The 18864-nt window shown below is 45.3% G+C and overlaps 1 protein-coding gene across 1 annotated transcript in view; it reads right to left on the reverse strand.

Moving 5' to 3' along the window:
• LOC104544299 overlaps nucleotides 1–18864 on the reverse strand; it is a 39357-nt gene that overhangs the window by 17074 nt on the left and 3419 nt on the right. Inside the window, exons 3-8 of the mRNA XM_010189131.1 lie at nucleotides 14178–14337; nucleotides 11918–12030; nucleotides 10678–10910; nucleotides 2948–3184; nucleotides 381–440; nucleotides 78–92 (exon numbers count right to left, since the gene is read on the reverse strand). Of these exons, the coding sequence (XP_010187433.1) occupies nucleotides 78–92; nucleotides 381–440; nucleotides 2948–3184; nucleotides 10678–10910; nucleotides 11918–12030; nucleotides 14178–14337 (818 nt within the window). The remainder of the gene's footprint in view (nucleotides 1–77; nucleotides 93–380; nucleotides 441–2947; nucleotides 3185–10677; nucleotides 10911–11917; nucleotides 12031–14177; nucleotides 14338–18864) is intronic.

The following is an 18864-nucleotide window of genomic DNA, read 5'->3' on the forward strand; positions in this document are numbered from 1 at the left end:
ATAGGAGGACATCATGTGCTGCCTTTGGGCCAAAAATATAACAACAACAATAATAATAATAATAATAAAAGAACTACTTCAGTAATATTGCACTGGTTCATTACAGCTGGGCCCACACTGCCCTGCATGAGAAGGACCAGAGCACTGGGCACAGCCACCCAGCGAGTAGCACACCAGGGATTTATCACAGCACCAGTCTGGCTGTTCCAAAGGACTTCACAAGGAATCAGTATTTAACAGTGTTAGTGTAGCCCTAGACTAGAGAGGCTAATATGTGCCAAGCATCTTGCTAACAGGCCCCTGGAAATTATTTTGTCATTGTCCTCAGCAGAGTTAGGGTTTTCCCAAGTGGAAATACACACCTTGGATTCAATCACTGCATCTGGAGGTGCAGGGTTCCTTCGGATGATGCTCAGTCCACTCTGCACAGGTAAAATTATCTGCAAATATAACACATACACACACAGTTTGCAGCTGCTTCATACCTGGCTTTCCATCACCCAAATTCCACCAATGTGAAGGACAATCTTTCCTTCATTAGGCCACAGCAGTTTTTCTCCTATGCCTATTCTTCAGCTGAAATTCCTCCCAACACAAATATGTCAGGCATTTATATTTGCTCACATTCCAAACTCACAGCTTCCACAAACGCCAGGAAAACAATGTGATTTTTGTCTCCATTTTCTGAATCAGTGCCAGCTGCTGAGAATTCTGGGTTTCCACTGCCTGCCTAATGCTGTCACGAGGATATCCCAGTCTTATCCTTGGAGCTTAGCAAACCGCAACAGCAACACTTTGGTGTTCTTCAGCATTTGCCAGAATAATCTGTCCCACACCCATAGATGAAAGCCAGTGGCTTTTTCCATCTACTTTCCCTGATATCATTATCACACCTTAGCGAAAGCTGCACTCAATGTTGGAGATCCAACACCGATATCAAACTATTACAACATTAGATATGGAAACAACGTGCTATTTCCATGCATTGAATAGCTAACATTAAGATTCAGGACATGGAAAATTGTCATTAATTTTTCCTCTTCTACAAAGAAAAGGTGTTGCCACTGGTACATTGATGTCAGAATAAATACAGAATCCCAGGAGGCAGCTCTAGAGGCCATCTGACCTGCAGATAGACATAGACCTTAAGCCTATGAGGCACAAAGCAAAGACTCCTGGGCAGCAGCTATGGCCAGGGGAGCATGGGAGGGGGGTAACAGACCTCACCTGTCCCCCCATGGGCCCAGCCTTGCAGTGCAGAAGGGCAGGCAGGATTCTGGCCACCCTGGGTGGCCACAAGGATGCTCAGAGGACTGGAAGAGCTGCTTTAAGAAGAAAGGCTGAGAAAACTGCGCCTGTTCAGCCTTGGGAAGAGAAGGCTTAGGGAGAACCTTATCACCAGGTACCAGTACATAAAGAGTGGCACCAAGAAGAAGGAGACTCCCTTTAACAAGGAGCCACACGAAGAAGATGAGGAGTGATGGACACAAGTTGCTCCTGGAGAGATTCCCATTGAACTGCAGAAGAAAGTTGTTTACCATGTGATCAATCAGACATTGGAATAATCTATCAATTAGAAATTGGAATAATCTATCAATGCGATATTGGAATAATCTCCCAGGTGAAGAGGTAAATTCCCCTACACTGGTCAGTTTTAAGAGTCAGCTTGACAGGGTGCTGACTCATCTCATTTAAATGATACTTTTCATCACGATGTCATGCATACTTTGGAGAACTGAGGGAGGAATTGAGTCTGATTTCTGGTTTTTTTTTTAAAATTCTACTTAATTCCCTGTCTCTCTGAGTCTCCTCTGTGTCTGAAGGCAATTTTTTATGAGTAAAATACTGAAGTCTTATCACAGGCGAAAGCAACTCCTGAGGAGAGGGTAAAGCTTGCTTTGTAACTAACTTAGCCTAATTTGAAATTACTACAGGAACCTTCTTAGTCACAAGCCTGAAGGCAGACAACAGCCCGTACCCACTCCAGTTCACACATACCTTTGACTTCACCAGAATCAAATATCACCAGGTACCAGTACATAAAGGGTGGCACCAAGAAGAAGGAGACTCCCTTTAACAAGGAGCCACACGAAGAAGATGAGGAGTGATGGACACAAGTTGCTCCTGGAGAGATTCCCATTGAACTGCAGAAGAAAGTTGTTTACCATGTGATCAATCAGACATTGGAATAATCTATCAATTAGAAATTGGAATAATCTATCAATGCGATATTGGAATAATCTCCCAGGTGAAGAGGTAAATTCCCCTACACTGGTCAGTTTTAAGAGTCAGCTTGACAGGGTGCTGACTCATCTCATTTAAACGATACTTTTCCCTGGAGAGGTTGGACTGGATGATCCCTGTGGTCCCTTCCAACATGGGATTCTATGAGTCTATGGGTGGCATCCCCCAGCCACAGCAGCCTCTCTGCCAGCCCGGTGCAGTCCTGGCACAAGAGCAAGCTTTGCAGGCTGCTGACTACTGCCCCGGGGTAACATCATCCACATTTGCTTTTAGAGCCCTGGAGGATGTGTCTAATTGTGCCTCTAAACCCACAGTGTATTGTTTATGCATCCTATTCTTTTTTTTTCTCCTGCTGGAGTAGGACTTTGTTGACTCCTGTTGTGCTGGTGATGCCCTACAGCCTCCAGGGCCATTAAAGCAGAGCGGCGGCTCCTTGGCTGTGCTGTAGAGCTGATTATTCACTCTGAAGTGCCCCACTTTCATCTTGCCTTTAACACTCTGTATGATGTAGACAAAGAGTAGGCACCATTTCTGAATATAGAAACGCATGCACAGAGCTCAAGTGAGGTGAATTATAATAAAACTTGAGTTTATTTTAGGTCCTCTGGATAATGCCACCAACAAAAGAAACATTTTAAAGAGTACTTTGCAAAATCCATAGATACAGTACCACGGGCACCTTAGCCAATTGCATTGCACTAACCTGCTCTACTCGAGGATCTGAATTAATCACTGTATTTAATTTTCTGACAGCTAGTACATTTTCATCAGCTATGTTCTCCAGGTAGACTTGTCCTTTCATGAGTGTATTCTCCACACAGATCACTCCATCCATTCTCAGCAAGTGGTTATCCATGACAAAGCTGTAGTGGTTAACAGCGTTCCTTTGATCAGCATCAATAAAGACTATATCAAAGTGCTCGTCCTCAGCGTGTAATGCCTGGAAAAAAATTATGTTGGAAAAAACACTAATTATTTACCTGAAAATTGAAAGCCTTGCCATTTAAATGTCCTTTATAGAAAACCCAAACCTGTCCTTGTAAGGTAACATTGCTAGAATTACTTCTGGAGATCTTGGGAGTTTTCCATGTTTTACAAACAATTTTTCAGCCATGCTGGTGCCCAAAACTCTGAACCTCTCAAAGCAAATGAGGCTATAAAAGAGGATGGCTCATCCCAGCTTGTGGTGCTGAGAGCCACAGCAGAAGCATCTGCATATCCAGAGCCAAAGCTAATTGATCCATCAGGGTAAGGGAGAGGACTGGCATCAAACCCTGCGGCTGAGGTGCTGCAATGAGGATCTCATCTCAAAAGAGTAACTATCAACAAATTGAAGAGTGCCAATTATATCAGCCTGGAAAAAAAGAGGTGTAAGGCTGATCCTGGGAATTGGAAACCAGCGAGTCCCACTTTAGTAGCAGGCAAATGGTTGAAATCCCAATTAATAATAGAATTGTAAAGCACATAAAAGAACAAGTCATGGTAGAGATAAAGCAGCACAGCTCCTATGAAGGAAAATGATGTTTCTTTAATCTAAAAAAATGCTTTGGATGGCTCAGCAACAGAAAGGATAAAAGAGAACTGGCTGCTATCATCTAATTGGATTTTCAGAACTGTGGCACACCTTCCCGCCAAGCAGGCTGCTGATGATAATGTATAAAAGTGTTGATGGATGACCAGATGGGAGCCTTTACAGCCTTCTCCTGTGGCAGTTAATGCACTCGCTGCCCAAGAGGCTGCTATGGAATATTTCAGATTCCATCTGGGACTATTTAACTGCATCTGTGTGCGTTGCAATGAAACAACGGCTCATCCACCTATCTCGGCAAGCAGAAATGCTTTCAAGACTTGGCATTCTGAGTGAAAAGAGAAACAATTATGTTTTCCAGAACTCACTGTTTCTACCACAACTTTTAACAGCACTTCTTGCGTCCAGATTTCCCTTTTGTGTTTGGAGACATTGTGCGCGATGAGTGATGAGCGATCCCCTGAGATGCATGTGAGAAAGCATCAATAACAAATGGCAACAGAATGTGAAAAACTAATTTGTTTTCAGGAGCGAGGTTGATGGCTCCCAAACAGAGATTTCAGGAGCCTTTCTGAAGCAGGGAGCACGTCATTCAGTGGGCAGCGGATCACTCAAACTCTGAATTACTCTATTGTGCAAACTGGTGTAATTGTGAACGTGTGAGTGGTGAAGAAATGAAGCCTGCCTGAGAGCCTGGGCAGCCACACTTAACTGCAGATGTTTGATAGCACAGAAGCTCTGCCAAAAGCATTCATGAGTCCACATTTAGGACACCTTTTGATACAACACTATAATGAAAGAAGACCTTAAGGCCAAATATCTGCTGGTTTATAATAAACATAGCAGAAAGTGGGACATCTGGTTTCCTGGGATTTGTCTTTTCATTTCATGACCAGTAAGAAGATTTTGCCCTGGTTCTCTCTTGGACTGCATTAGGGGAAAGCAGCAGGAGCATTTTTGCTGCCATGGAAGACCGTCTTATATCAGTCTGTCTGTCCAATGTAAATACTGCAGGAAAGGTTGGAAGATGAAAGCTGGGAGGAAGAGTCCATCAGGAAGAGAGATGAGAGGTCTCATTCCCCAGAGAGAGGAACCCAAGTCAAATTCAAGTCATTACCATGACTTATCACTACTTTCTGATTTGTAACCTTCCCAGGTGGAGGAGGTGGGGGGCAAACATTGAGAAGCAGATGTGGCTATCTCTGAACATATGTTACTACTGCTCCGTGGTATGGCTCCCTAATGAAAAAGAATCTCACTTTTACACATTGAGTTCATTAGGTCCATATGGAGTTGTGTAGCTCTATGGTTATTAGCTGGACTTCTCATTTCAGCCCTCTTTCTGTACTATCTATCTGCCGACAGCTTATGTCCTTCTTATCTATCTTCTGATACCGATAAATGACCTCTTAACTTCACAGCTTTCGTCCCAGGAGAGATGTATCGTGTGTGTATCCACCACATGCCTCTTTTGTCCTTGCACTCCATGTGTGTGCAAGGTCACCATTCGGAAGGCGTTTCTCTTCTGCCAGTTCATTGAGTCCTGAACAGACAACCATGAAGGTCAGTTGGGCCCCTTTCGTTCCTTCTAGATACCTGCTACTAGACACCAATACGGAAATTCCTAGGAGTTCATGCCTGCTATCATTTGAGCTTCTTGTTTCCACAGCTTCAAGGCTGCTGTCGGATTTTCCTTGCTTAGCTGGAAACAGCTCCAGGCCTATAAGGAGGATCCAAGAAATTCCCTTCTCTGGAACAGCCTCAACACAAAAGAATAACAGCCACAGGAATGGGAAAGTGCTTCATTTCCTGGAGCTCCTTGGCCAGCAGAGCACAGGTCACCTGGACAGACAGTCACCATGGCCAGAGTACCACACTGGAGAGGGTTTCCTCACTGATGAGCCAAGAAGGAAATAATTCTGCTTTAATGGTAGCTCTGGCTGTGGAGCTAAGCTCTGGCAATACTGGTGCAGTGATGGAGAGAAGAGGAGAGCTGACTACTGTCCCTCTCAAAATGAGGGGTTTAAGAGGAGGGGATGACCATCCTTGTCCTCCCAGAGCAGACTGTGACCTGCCTGCGACCTCACAGTGCATTGGAGATGCCTTTGTCCTTTGCTAGGAGAGAGGCAGAACCCAAACATCCCCAACTGTGAGGAAAGCTGAGATCCAGAAGGAAACAATCTGCCCGCAAAATATCCCGCTGAAACTAATTTCCTGAGTGTTTACAGTGCAATCTCTGCTCCTTGCCACAGAGGCATCATAGACAGTAACAGATGGCAACAAGAAGTGTCTTAATTCAGAGCAAACTTGGCTAAAATTAATGCTTCTGCTTACAGTGAGTCATTAACTTCCTTTGAAATTAAAAAAGGAACAAAAAACCCTTGTAGTACTGCACTGCGTAGAGGAGATGCACCAAGAACGAGTATGAGACAGGGCACAGCAGCACTGCTGGTGGATACAGCAAAGGATCAGGGTAAGGACATCCCAAATAGAAACATGAATGAATCGCTGAGAGAAAACCCGATTGGAGTCCTGATCAGAGACAACGCTCTCTCATAAGGCACATACAAACTCCATTGGAAAAAAAACGACTGTCCAGTTCCTTTGATGTGGATCATACAGTCAGCATATTCGTAATAAAGATGTACTCAAAACTTATTACCTTCCCTGTGCCTTGTTCTTGACCTAAATGTAATAGCAGTCCATCCTTAGGGTACACAGAATACAGGAAAAAGTACAGCTTCCTTTTAAAACACCATTAGAATATTTTACTGTATGTGGACATACACTCTTGTTACTCCTAAACGCTATTCTATTGAGTACAGTTTATATTCACCGGCAAAGCTAAATCTCTAGGGAAGCTAGAGAGGGAATGCAATTTCTAGTAATAACAGCTCACAACAGTGAATACTATCCACTTATCCCCACAATTTCCAGCTATTTTGGACTCCTTTCTGAATTAACCTTTCATATCAAAAGGAGCAATTCTGCACACTAGAGACTCCGACACAATTTCATGCATAATTTATTCACTCAGTTCAACATTAAACGCAGAGTCCTTGACTTTGTCAAGGTGGATTCTGTTGGCAGACTTCACAAGCAGCAAAACAGGAGAAATGAGATCTGCTGCTCAACCTCTTCACCTATTCTGTCTGGTAAAAGGAGGGGAAAAAAAGAAAAAAAGAAAGCCCCGACATGCTTATACAACGCCCTGCAATCAGCAGAATCTGCTGCAAACACGGTGTTAGATTTTGTGTTGTGTTTCCCATTTTAAAATGAAAGGATGAAAATCACAGATGGGAATAATTTCCTGGTAGTTTGCATTCCCTCCGGACTCAATCCCACATCCATTGTTCAACCAAAAGTCCACTGGGAATTAAAGGCAGCTCTTTGTGCAGGATCAGACCTCTTGCTCACAGCTGATGCATGGTGAGGGACATTGAAAAGTTAGCTAATTCCCTCTGAAAGCACCTGTATCAGAGGCTGAACCTAAGGAAAGGCTCCCCCAGCTCCACATTGCAAAAGGTTATGTCAAAAATACTGAGGCCGTTGGGCACAGAGGTGTGTGCCATGCTCTATGTGAGTTACATGCTTTGGTGTGGACCCAGCCTAACTTGGCAGCCCGTCCCCCACACGTAGGAAAAGTGGGTTTTTCCATTGTGCCATCCATTACCAAATGAACCTGACCCTGAACCTGAGCTCTGCAGCTCCCAGTTGATATTTAGCATCCTTCAATAGCTCAAGGTTTTGCAGCTGGCTTTTTGTGGGGGACGAGAGATGAGGAACCCAGACATCCCTGCCACCACTGTGCTATAATGCAAAGCAGCAAGCCTGGTCAAGGGGCTGCCATGGACTGATGGGCTGCCCTTGCGCTGCTCCTGGTCTGATGAGCTGTGGTTGCAGGTGGAAAAGCCAGAGCCGCATGGCTCCACAAAGGCCCCACTGTCAAAGGCATGGATGTGTTGCATCCTTGTGGCCACTGCTGCAACATCTGGCAGCTTTCCTTGTAAAGGGCATTGACAGCAGATGTGGATGCAGCACTGGACACATCCTGTAGTGCTTGGACGGTACCCTCTACCTATAGCTAGGATGTAACCCTTGGGTGGGCTGGTTTTATACCAGAAGTGAGAATACATCATGTACCTTCTGGCAGTTTGGACTTTCTGGAACACAGCTTCATGCAGCAGAAAAGGCCTTCCCTGCCACATAGTGTTGTTTATATATCATACGATATTTCTGTGCTTTGAGAGAACCAGTGCAGTGAGGCAAATCTGCTCCCAAGATCTTGCACTGCTGCAAAGATTTGAGGAGCAGCGGATAAGCAGAAATCCTGCCCTATTGCACTCAGCCTGGAAGCAAAATTCAGCCATAGCCACCACAGCAAGAAAGCTGAGGCAGCCACCTCCAAAAAGAAAGCATTGGGTGACCATGTCTGCCTTCTAACTTCTCTAGAGGGACAGGAATGAAACCTAGGACTGTAGAAACCACAGACAACCAGCACCACCTTTGCCAGTGCTTGTTCCAGCTCTCCTGGATCTCACCACGCTTTTCAGGAACACTCACCCAGTTCACTGGTGACCAGACTCACTGAAGATGATGGGGACAGAAATGCAACTCCTTCATGAAGCTGAGCTGTGAGATCTTGGCTGTGCCATCCCTAGCCTACCTCCCACCCATGCCTGCCTCATCCTCCTGCCTTCCAGCATGCCCACATGGATTGGAGGAAGCCTGCTTGGTCTCCAACCTAAGCTGGTCTTCTCTAGGAGGGAAAAGCCTGCACACCATTGACAGCCTGAGCCTTTTCCATGCATCCAAATGTGTTCCCATCTGGCTGCCCCACTCCAGTCAGGCAAACCTCAATGCGAAGGCACCAGAGAGGGCACCAAACTTGTGTCTGTGCCATTTACAGACACTGTGGATAAAGACCTAGAGGTGCTGTAGGACAATCCTGATTTCCCTGATAGCAATGATGAAACATCCACCAAGTTGAGCAACAAAAGTTCAGAGCCCAGTGTAGAGATCCCACATAGAGGGGTGTCCCTAGTGCTGAGATCTCTCCTGCATCCCCTCTCCCATCAGCTCCAAGAGCCATTCGAAGCCCTGAGCACCTGCAGAACTGGGGTCAGGATATGCCTTCACATTGCGATTGGAGGATATAAAATCAATTGCAATGTTCTGTTTTAAGGATTTAATTTCCATGTCTTTGCTCCCTTCTTTAATCTCTACACAGCATGTACTCTGCCTGCCTCTAGATATTTTAATTCAGTCACAGTAAGTCAGTTGCACAGAATGGGCACTAGAGAGCAACAGCAATTCAATTAATTTCACACTCACTGCGGGGAGCTGGGATTTTAAATGCTGCACATTGCAGGTGATCTGTAACATTTCGTTTATTCACATACTTGTCAAAGCTCTTTCTTTCTTTCTTATCAAACTTGGAGGTTGTGAAAGCCAGAGGTCAGAAAGCTCCTGGCCATTTCATTTTAGAAACAAATATGGTGCCTGTTAATGCAAATACAATTACAATGAGGCTCACACTGACACATCCAGAATGAAAATGGAACCAGATCAAATTGGTTTGCATTAATAATAGAAAGGCTGTAGCTTTAATGAACTTGGCATGGGCATCACCTGTTATGTGCTGGACCTGCAGCAGCATCCTGGAGATGCATAAACTGGAATTAAATGTGAAACTCCTCTGTCTGCTGGCAATCGTAAGCTTTTCTCTTTCTTGGGACAAAACTGGTGGTCAGAATGAAAAAACCAGAGCTAACGCACTTGCATGTCTGAAGCTTATCACATTGCTCTGAAGTGACAAATGTGAGGCCTAATTGCCCATGGTGTTTTCAGTGGGGTAAAACAGCGACAGGTTACTGATGGATTACAAACTTTTGCAGGACTTTCCCAATTCTTGTGAACATTTGGAATAAGGATTCCTTCTCAGGGCAGGCCCAGGAGGCACAGAATCCTAGAATATGAGGAGTTGGAAGGGACCTGGAAAGCTTCCCCAGTCCAACCCCTGCCAGAGCAGGATCACCAGAGCAGTCACACAGGAACACGGCCAGGGGTTTGGGTGTCTCCAGACAAGGAGACTCCACAACCTCTCTGGGCAGCCTGGGCCATGCTCTGGCACCCTCACACTGACAAAGTTTGTCCTCATCTTCAGCTTGAACCTCCTATGCTCCAGCTTGGGACCATTGCCCCTTGTCCTGGCATTGGACATCCCAGAGCAGAGCCTGGCTCCTTCCTCCTGACACTCGCCCTTTCCAAATTGATCCCCATGAATGAGGGCACCCCTCAGTCTCCTCTGCTCCAAGCTCAAGAGCCCCAGCTCCCTCAGCCACTTCTCATCAGGAGATGCTCCACTCCCTTATGCACAGATAAACCCTTCCAGCTCCTTATGTCTGGAATTAGACAGCCTGAAACAAAGCCCACCCAAATCAAGTAAAACTCTGCCGCTAAAGCCCAGAGACCTACATTTGGAGCTTGTGATCGTTCTGATCTAAAGGTAGTGTTTTAGTTAAAAGAAAAAAAAACATCTTGTGTGACAAACCTCGTACATCGTCACGGACAAGAAACAACTGCAGTGCAAAAGTGTGTTCACATATTTGCAAGCAAACTATGGTCACCATCCAGCATTTTGTGGGCAGGAATGAGGACCTGCCCAAAACTCCTTAACGTGCCCTGCACAAGAGCTCCCAAATGAAAAAAAACCATCTCGTGTGACAAACCTGTCCCATCGTACATCGTCACGGACAAGAAACAACTGCAGTGCAAAAGTGTGTTCACATATTTGCAAGCAAACTATGGTCACCATCCAGCATTTTGTGGGCAGGAATGAGGACCTGCCCAAAACTCCTTAACGTGCCCTGCACAAGAGCTCCCAAATTCCCAACCAACTTTACCTCCAAAGTCTCATCCATTGGTCCCACTTGCATGCTTATCTTTCTACCATCTGAAGAATAATCAAATGCTTCTTGGCTGTTCACTCCGGGATACGGTGCTTCTGCACATGCAAAGATTTTGCCATCATCCGGCAATTCTTCTGCGACAGCAAGGATACTGTAACCTTTAAGCTTGCCAATTAATAAAATCTTCCTGGCTCTGATCAGATGAACAAACATCCGAAAAATTTGCCCTGTTGAAAGACAAGAAGGAAAATTTTAAAAATAAAACTGTGGAGAAGGCTGTACCCTGTTCGCAATGAAAATTAGATGTAACTTTTAAGTGATCACTAAAAAAAAATCTAAGCTTAAAACAATTTCAAATAAGGGTTTAACAACAGAATCTGACAAAACTTCATCTAAAATGTAGCTAAAAGACAACAGAATAAAGGGACTGGTTTTAAATGTAGAACCTTTCTCATCAATGCTGCTATTGTTCAAGTGCTTGTTAAATAGTGCTTGAAATATTGCATATTTTAACATTCCCCCCATATGAAAATGGCTTTAAGATGTCTCCATATTCTTTCTGGAACCCAGTTTAAAAAAAAAGATCACTACATTACCTTGCATTTGCTCTTAGAGTCATTATCCCTAGACAGCACCATCATTTAAGAAATTTATCATCAGTGGTGTCCTTCGAACAATGTATTAGTGTAATACATTATAAGAGTACTTCACTGCGATGATATATTGCTCAAAAGATGGGAACATCTGGGAAGAATGAATCTGGGAATAGACTTAATGTAATAGGCTTTATATGGGGACACAAGCCTGGGTATTGCCACTCGAAAAGGTCCAGAGCTCAGCCATAGGCCACCTCCAGTGCAAAAGCCCCATAAACCCCGATCAGACACCCCCGAACCCAAACCAACATGATTTTTCCCTTCCTTCCCCTTCCAGGAAGGACAATCATCTCTTTGCTGCTCATTAAGGGACAGGGGCTGGGACTGTTAATTAAAGCACCCATGAGCATGTGCTTGTGCGTGTGTGTGTGGGGGGGCACCAGGGCATGGGAGGAGTTGGGACAGGGAAAATTCATGCTCAAGGAAGATTGAAGCCTACAAGAAGTTCTTAACTTTCTTTTTAAGTAATTTTCCACATTTTTCTGAGCATTTCCATGGCGCTCATCTCTTCCCGACTCAAGACACAGAGGATTATGAACTTCAGTGTTAACGTTCACATCAATCTGGTGATATTTTACCCTCTTGGTTGACCAACTTGCCATTCAAGGAGCCAGAGGTTTGTTCTTCCTGCAGCCTAACCCTGGTTTCAGTTCCTCCAGCATCCTCTGGGCCATGGTCAGCTGAAGTTTTCCTGGGAAAGGAAAGATATTTCAACATTATGGCAACAACCTAAATCTGAATATCCTGCATAAAAAACAGCAACCAAGAGGGAAACTTCTGGCAAAGGTCGTCTGTGCATGAGCATGAAAAATTAACCCAGCAGCATTACGGATATCTCTAAATTAAATTTCTAAGAGGACCTGGCTCAGCAATAGGCCCATCTTGGTGCTGGTAGCTGCTCCAGTCATAGGGGCTTGGGAAAAAGGAGCTGTGGGACCGAAGGAAAGGATTCCCCACTGAAAAGATCCCAAATCTTTTTTTTTTTTCAGCCAAAAAAGGTTTCACTGCAGAATGAGGGAAAAGATGGAAAAATCTAGAAATTTTTAGAGACAGGAATTTTTTCTTTTCCTCCTGACTTCAACTGGGGAGTTGTTCTATCATCCAATGTCTCCTCCCCACCTGCGGAGAGGAATCAGGAAAAGGAAAGGAAAGCCATGGGTCGAAATGGGAATAGATTGAATAAAACAGTAAGTTTTAAACCCTAATATTAAAACCAATATAAATATCAAGTACACAAAGTTATACTCAGCTCATGCAGTGGTTGTGGGCTGTGGGCTCCCAGCACTGAATGCTTTAGCAAATTTTAATAATAAATAAATGAATCAAGTTAATTCAATGCAAGCCTTGGAAGCAGAACAATGGGCAAGACCCATCAAGGATGACAGCCAAGGAAAGAAGGCTCTCCGCAACAAACTTCTCAATTTATAGTAAGCTTTGTTTTCATGTGTGAAACACTTCTGATGGCCAACTTGGGTCAGCTGCCCTGGCTTTTGCTGCTTATAACTTCTGCACCTCACTAATTCGACTCAGCTAATGATTTACCACTATGGCAACCTGCATACCAGTGCCGGCCAAAAACTAAAACCAAGGGTCTTATCGACTTTGTTCCCACCAAACTGGGGGCTGTGGTCTTCTCAAATATGCAGCTTTCCTGATTACAAAATGGATTCTACGATTCTATCCCAGCGAAACCAGGACACGTCCCGAACTGCAGAGAAAAGCAGGGTATCATCTCCAGATGCTATTGCACAGAAGCCAGGCCTGTGGCGATGGCTCTGGATGAAGTGAGATGTTACCTATTACAAAGAAAAGGGAATGGACTGGAAGATGTCCATAGCCTCTGGACAGATTAGATTACCCTGTCTGCAGAGAGTAACCACCAGAAATGGCTGGTGATGGCCAGAATATTGAGCCATTTCAGGCTTGCTTTTTTCTTCCCCCCCGTCTCCTCAGTAAAATGAGAAAGAATTCATAACCCATGTCAGCCACACTCAGATAATCCAAGACTTAAAGAGTAGAACATTTCACATAACCTCTTTCCTGCCCCTCGCAAATGCTTTAACAACTTTAATAAGATAATGTATAGCTATTATCGTACAGCAAGCGTAAGTCAAACAACTATCAGCTATTATTTCAGCAACAGAACGAACGCTCAGCGTTCCCGTAATCCACAGCCTGGAACAGTTTACACATTGTCAATTTTAGACAGAACTGGCTTTTTCCACAAATCAAAATGCACACTGATAAATGGGAGTTGTTTAGCAGACCCCACACGGCTGGATAATATACTGCTGCTCAAAAAAGAATAATGAGGGTATCGGTTGGACTTCTGAATTAATGATACCTTAAATTAGATTAATTAATTAGTTTAGTTACTAGAGTAATTTAGTTAGCAGATTAATTAATGTTTGTTGAGTGCTTGGAGATAAAAGCTGCATATAAAGGCTGTTATTGCGGAGGTGCAGGGTTTCTTCTTCCTTTACCCAAGCACCAACTTGATGCAGGGGCTCCCTCTTTGAGCCTTTCGAAGGACACTGCATGGAGGCTGCCTTGCTGCTTTGTCATGGGACATGGTCCAACAGTGCCATAGTCAAGAGTCGACTGGCAAAATATCTTGCAAAATTTAGAGTAAGGACTATTTATCCTCACCTGCTCTCCTCAAGGCCATGGGTACACATAGACACACGTCCATGCACATTTCCATAGATATTTGGGTGCAGTTAAATCTCATTTTTCTTCCTTCCTTTATGTTTATAGCATATTCTCAACAGAAAACCTAAGAACACATTCGTATAATGACAGGGAAAAAAGCACAAGTTTACAGAGGATTATACATACCTCTTTGAAGTTGCCATTGCCTCCAGGTAAGGGTCTAGTCCCAGAGCAACATCAAGAGCTTTCTGCAAGTAATTCCTGAGCTGCTCAGGAACACGAGAATCATTGAGGGCTATTTCCTTGGCTTTGAGGAGGTTCTCAGCAATGAGTCCAGCCGGGCTCTCTGAATTGGAAAATAAAAGGAAGAGCAATGATTTTGTAACTGCTTAAATCAGTAGAAAAGGAATTTAGACCAAAAAAATCCACAAGTGCTTTTGTTAATTTTTCTCCAAACATAACACAGGATTTTGAAGGAATATAAAAACAATCATGAAAATTTTTCAAACTGAAAAGAAAAAAAATTGTACTTCTAATTAATTTTTGCCTCCTATGTTCTCCCTTTCTCCCCCCACTGCTGATCCTTTTCTGGAAGGAAAAGGATAAGGGTATTTCAAAACCACGAATTTTCACTTTTGAAGCTCTGAGACAACTGCATATGAAACTCCCTCCCCGGGTAGATTTTTTTTGTTGGAGGAAATAGAGCACTTCTCAAATTGCTCTTGCAAAGCCAGGTAGGCTCTCTCAGGCCAGGACATGCAGGCACTGGGTCTTGCTGTGTAAAAAGGAGGATCTCCACTGCCTGCATGCCAGTGGGGTGCATGAGTGCACTCCTGTGCATGGCCATGCCATGGGGGCTGCAGAGCTCATGGTGCTCATGCCCAAAAGACATCTCCACCTGTCCTAATGCAGCCGAACAGACAAACGCTCAGATAAAAATGATTGTGCCAAATCCATGAGGGCATAAAACCAAATACACTTTTCAACTACTGACTTTAAGCAAGTGATGTTGGCAGGAACACAATCTCCTAACCCTTCTTCTGCCTTCTACCTGCCACAAGAGCCTGTAGCGAACCATCCTGAACCGTCTGTTTCCGAGGTCACAAAAGCTATGTTTGAACCCATCAGCACCGCAAGGCAAAGCTCCCACCACCATTTCACAAGCCAGACCCTGCCAAAATCTGATTATTCAGACAGCAAGAACCAGTTATGCACAACAAAACAACAACACATCAGCATTTCAAAGGCTAGGAAACCTCTCCAGGGTCAAGATCACGCTGCTCAGGAGGGAACAGCAATGCTGCCCATGACACAGTACTTGCCCTGAGACCTCAAAAAACCCATACCACTGTGTGGCAGTAATGCAGAGATGGACCTCAGCAAGTGATGGCCCCACAGAGCAAGACACGTTTCAGAGAAACTCCCCTGCTCCTCAAGCGTAGCAGCACGTGTTGGGTTATGAAAGCACTAGCATATTTCAGAGACACGAGGCAAGCGGGCTGTGAGCTTACCCGGGGTGGAGCAGAATGCCCCTGGCAGGATTTTATTCCCTCTGATAGAAAAGCTGCAGACAACTAAGTGAGGCGGGTGAAAAGAGGACACGTTTCCTCTGGAGGACTGGCCTGGACCAGCCCAGCAGCTGTGGGGCAAAGCCTTGTCCACGTGGAGCTGCTGCTGCTGCAGGCACCACGTCCCCATGGCAGAATGGGTTTCTGGTGGAGTCTTAGCACAGAAAGCATCCAGCCACCCCACAGCCTGGCAGAGCTTCACTATGAAGCCACTGAGCATCACCTGATACATATGTGGTCAAAGAAGACCACATGAAGGCAAATGCAACAGCATATTTTAGGAATGGCTTTTAATCAGGCAATCATTAAAGGATCAGACACCTGTGTGCCTCTGACTTTTCTGTTCTCCATTTCTAGCCTATCTACTTAAAACACCACCTTAGGTATATCCCCAAAACACTGGGTGTTATGGGCATTCTACCCCAGCCTTGGTGGTGGTGGGTGTCAGCTTCTAGCCAAGTGGTAGCATGACAACAAAGGGGTTGGGTTTTTAATGTCTTCTTTTCCTAAGCATTTCAAAGAATAAATCTGAGATTGATACACTGAGCAGCTACACAACCTCAGTGCAGGACTTGAGAACAGTCAAGTCTCCTCATTATGGATGTAACCACCTTAAGTGTTTCTTTCTACAACTCTTCCATGCAATAAACTGAAGCAGGGTACAGTAGATGACCCCACCACCAAATGAGCACCAGCACTTCCAGCTGCTGGGGACCACTCCTTCCTCTGGTACCAAGGGGTACCACATGAATTCTCATGTCTTTGGGAATGGGTAAAGGTCTACACTTCCCCAAAAGTCTGCTTCCCAGAGTGGCTTTTCTCAGCTTTCTGCAGCCAAGATAACAACTCTGTTGTTTTTTTGAGACAACTTCACTGATTTTCATTGTCCAAATTAGAAAAAATATGAAGGCAGACAATGAACATAAAAAGTATATTCTACATAGGAATTGCCAGTATGGACCAGACTTAAAAGCTACCTAGACAGCATCTTGCACATCACAGTAGCTCAACCTGATGTATGAGGAAGGCAGATTTAGGCTAGTCCCTGATTCACAACTCATGCCAATCTCCTGCTATAGGGCAGGACCTAGATCTTTTTCAGCAGCTTTATAATTAATTGCGGGTGCAGGAATAACCACTCCACTTCCCAGCCCATGTCAGCTCGTCAGCTTCAGCAAACCCCTCAGCCCAGCTAGGCGCTGTGTGAAGACACAGTGTCTTTGTGCAGCATTTTCACTGCTGTGTGAGGGAGCATCTCTGGGCTCCCCCACGGCTGCAGGCTGCTGGAGGTCGGGATCTACTCATCCTTCCTGCCAAGCACTCTGAGGCTCTTTTGTTAATTTAGGGGTGGAAAAAAAACAACCATGTTTATCATCCATGTCGGATTTTAGTAATCATCATGTTACATTGCTGGATGAGTAACAGACAAGGATCCACTGTCACTCAAGGAGGCGGGGGGGGTACCTCCGGCTGTTTTGTAACCTGTGTTATAACACAACGGCGAGCACCAAGCAGCGCTACCGGGGCGAGGGAGCGAGCGGCGCCGGCCAACCCCGCACCATACCCGGCATTACACAACCTCGGCGGGAAGCGCTGCGCTCTTCCCAGCCTGGTGATGCTTTGGGCCAACAGCAGAGGTCAGAATTGCCTTCGTTTATGCAGGCGCCCGACAAGTCAGAGCAGAGCTCCAGGCTGTACTGAGCATTAAGATGAGCAAAAGTTTGTGTAACTACTTTTTTGTTGTTGTTACTGCAGAAAAAGTGCTTCGTTTTTAGTGTACGGTTTTGCACAACCCCAGCAAAGCTGCTCGATCCTATTAAGCGCTAAACTAAACTGCCTGGCTGCCTCCTCACGGCTTTGTCTATGCACAGACAAAAAAACATCCAGTTGTGCGTTATCTTTTTCATGCATACAAGGGAGGGGGGAAAAAGAAAAGCTCACTCGGAGGAGGAAAATGGTGCCAGGTGCAAAGCAGAGGGGTTCAAGCCTTACCACAAAAGACCAGGAAAGTGCTGCTTTAAGCCTCCCAGCTGCTCCACGAAAAAGATAAGCTGGCAATGTTTAAAAAGGACCACATCTGCCAGCAGGATGGTTCCCAGCATCTTCCTTCATAGATGCTGAGAGCACAGTCATTACAATGGAATAACTACAACTAGTTGTATTTCTACAACTCAACTGTATCATAGACTGCAACTTCTACGTTTTCCAAAATCAGGCGCTCTTGGTTCATACTGAGGTCAAGATCAGGATTGCGAGTGGAGGCAAGGCTGTCAGTGGGGTCCCCTGAGCATGCAGGTGGTGCAGTGCCATGGAGGGACACGCTGCTCCAGAACCAAAATTAAACTCCATAGCTTGGGCTTAGATGGCAATTTTGGGTGGGGGAGCTCAGCCAGGAATAGGAAGGGCACTGTACTGTTTGCAGGGGCTGCCTGGGAGACAAGCACACAAGGCAGCAGTCTGGATCTGGGAACAAAACAACAAACCCAAAGATGTCACCTCCAAAGATGCAGGACCACATCTTTGGCTCTCATTTTTGAGCTATCCTCATTTTACCTTCCACCCTGCAGATCTGTTTTGCAGCCCCAGCAATGACTCCCAGCAGAGCTCCCCTTCCCAGCCAGGGCAGAGCACTGAGTCTGGTCCACACAGCACCGTGGTACCAGGCAGCTCCATGCCAAGTCCTTCTGCAGGAGCTGCTTGGTGCTGAACACTTGGAAAGGGTCAGATAAAATCTTCCCAAACATTTCCAGCCACCATGTTCACCAATGCACCCCAGGCATCGACAGCAGCTTATCACAACACTCACCACTGCAGTGTAAATCCATCTCGGCTGTTGCATTTTACCAGGCAATTCTGTTTATGGAAACCACACTGCAAAGTTTGAGCTACTGCCTTACACCACCAGAATCCTGCACACCAAACTGCAGCCTCTTAGCAGACCCTATAGTACTTCTTGGCCCAAATACGTTGAAGCCAGCTGTGATGTCTGCCCACTGCATGGATGGAGCTGCAGCAGAGGGAAGCAAGAGGGTGGTTGTGGCACATCTGGGGCTGCTTGATGGCTCCAAACCACCCATGAGCCTGGGCCGGGCCATGTGCTGGGGCACAGGTGTGTGATAGCCCATGTTAGGCCAAGAACGGGCTGGCAGCATGGCCCAAACCCAACTGCCTGGCCATTAAACACTGCAGAGAGTCCCAGGCAGAGCTTAGCAATGCTCAGCCTCAGCATCAGTGGTGCCAGAGCCTGCAGATGCCATGGGGACAGGCAATGGCTTAGGGACGGACCGGCAGCATGAGGAGGAAGA

This window comes from Mesitornis unicolor, unplaced genomic scaffold (genome assembly GCF_000695765.1).
Source record: "Mesitornis unicolor isolate BGI_N332 unplaced genomic scaffold, ASM69576v1 scaffold6457, whole genome shotgun sequence".
NCBI lineage: Eukaryota > Metazoa > Chordata > Aves > Mesitornithiformes > Mesitornithidae > Mesitornis > Mesitornis unicolor.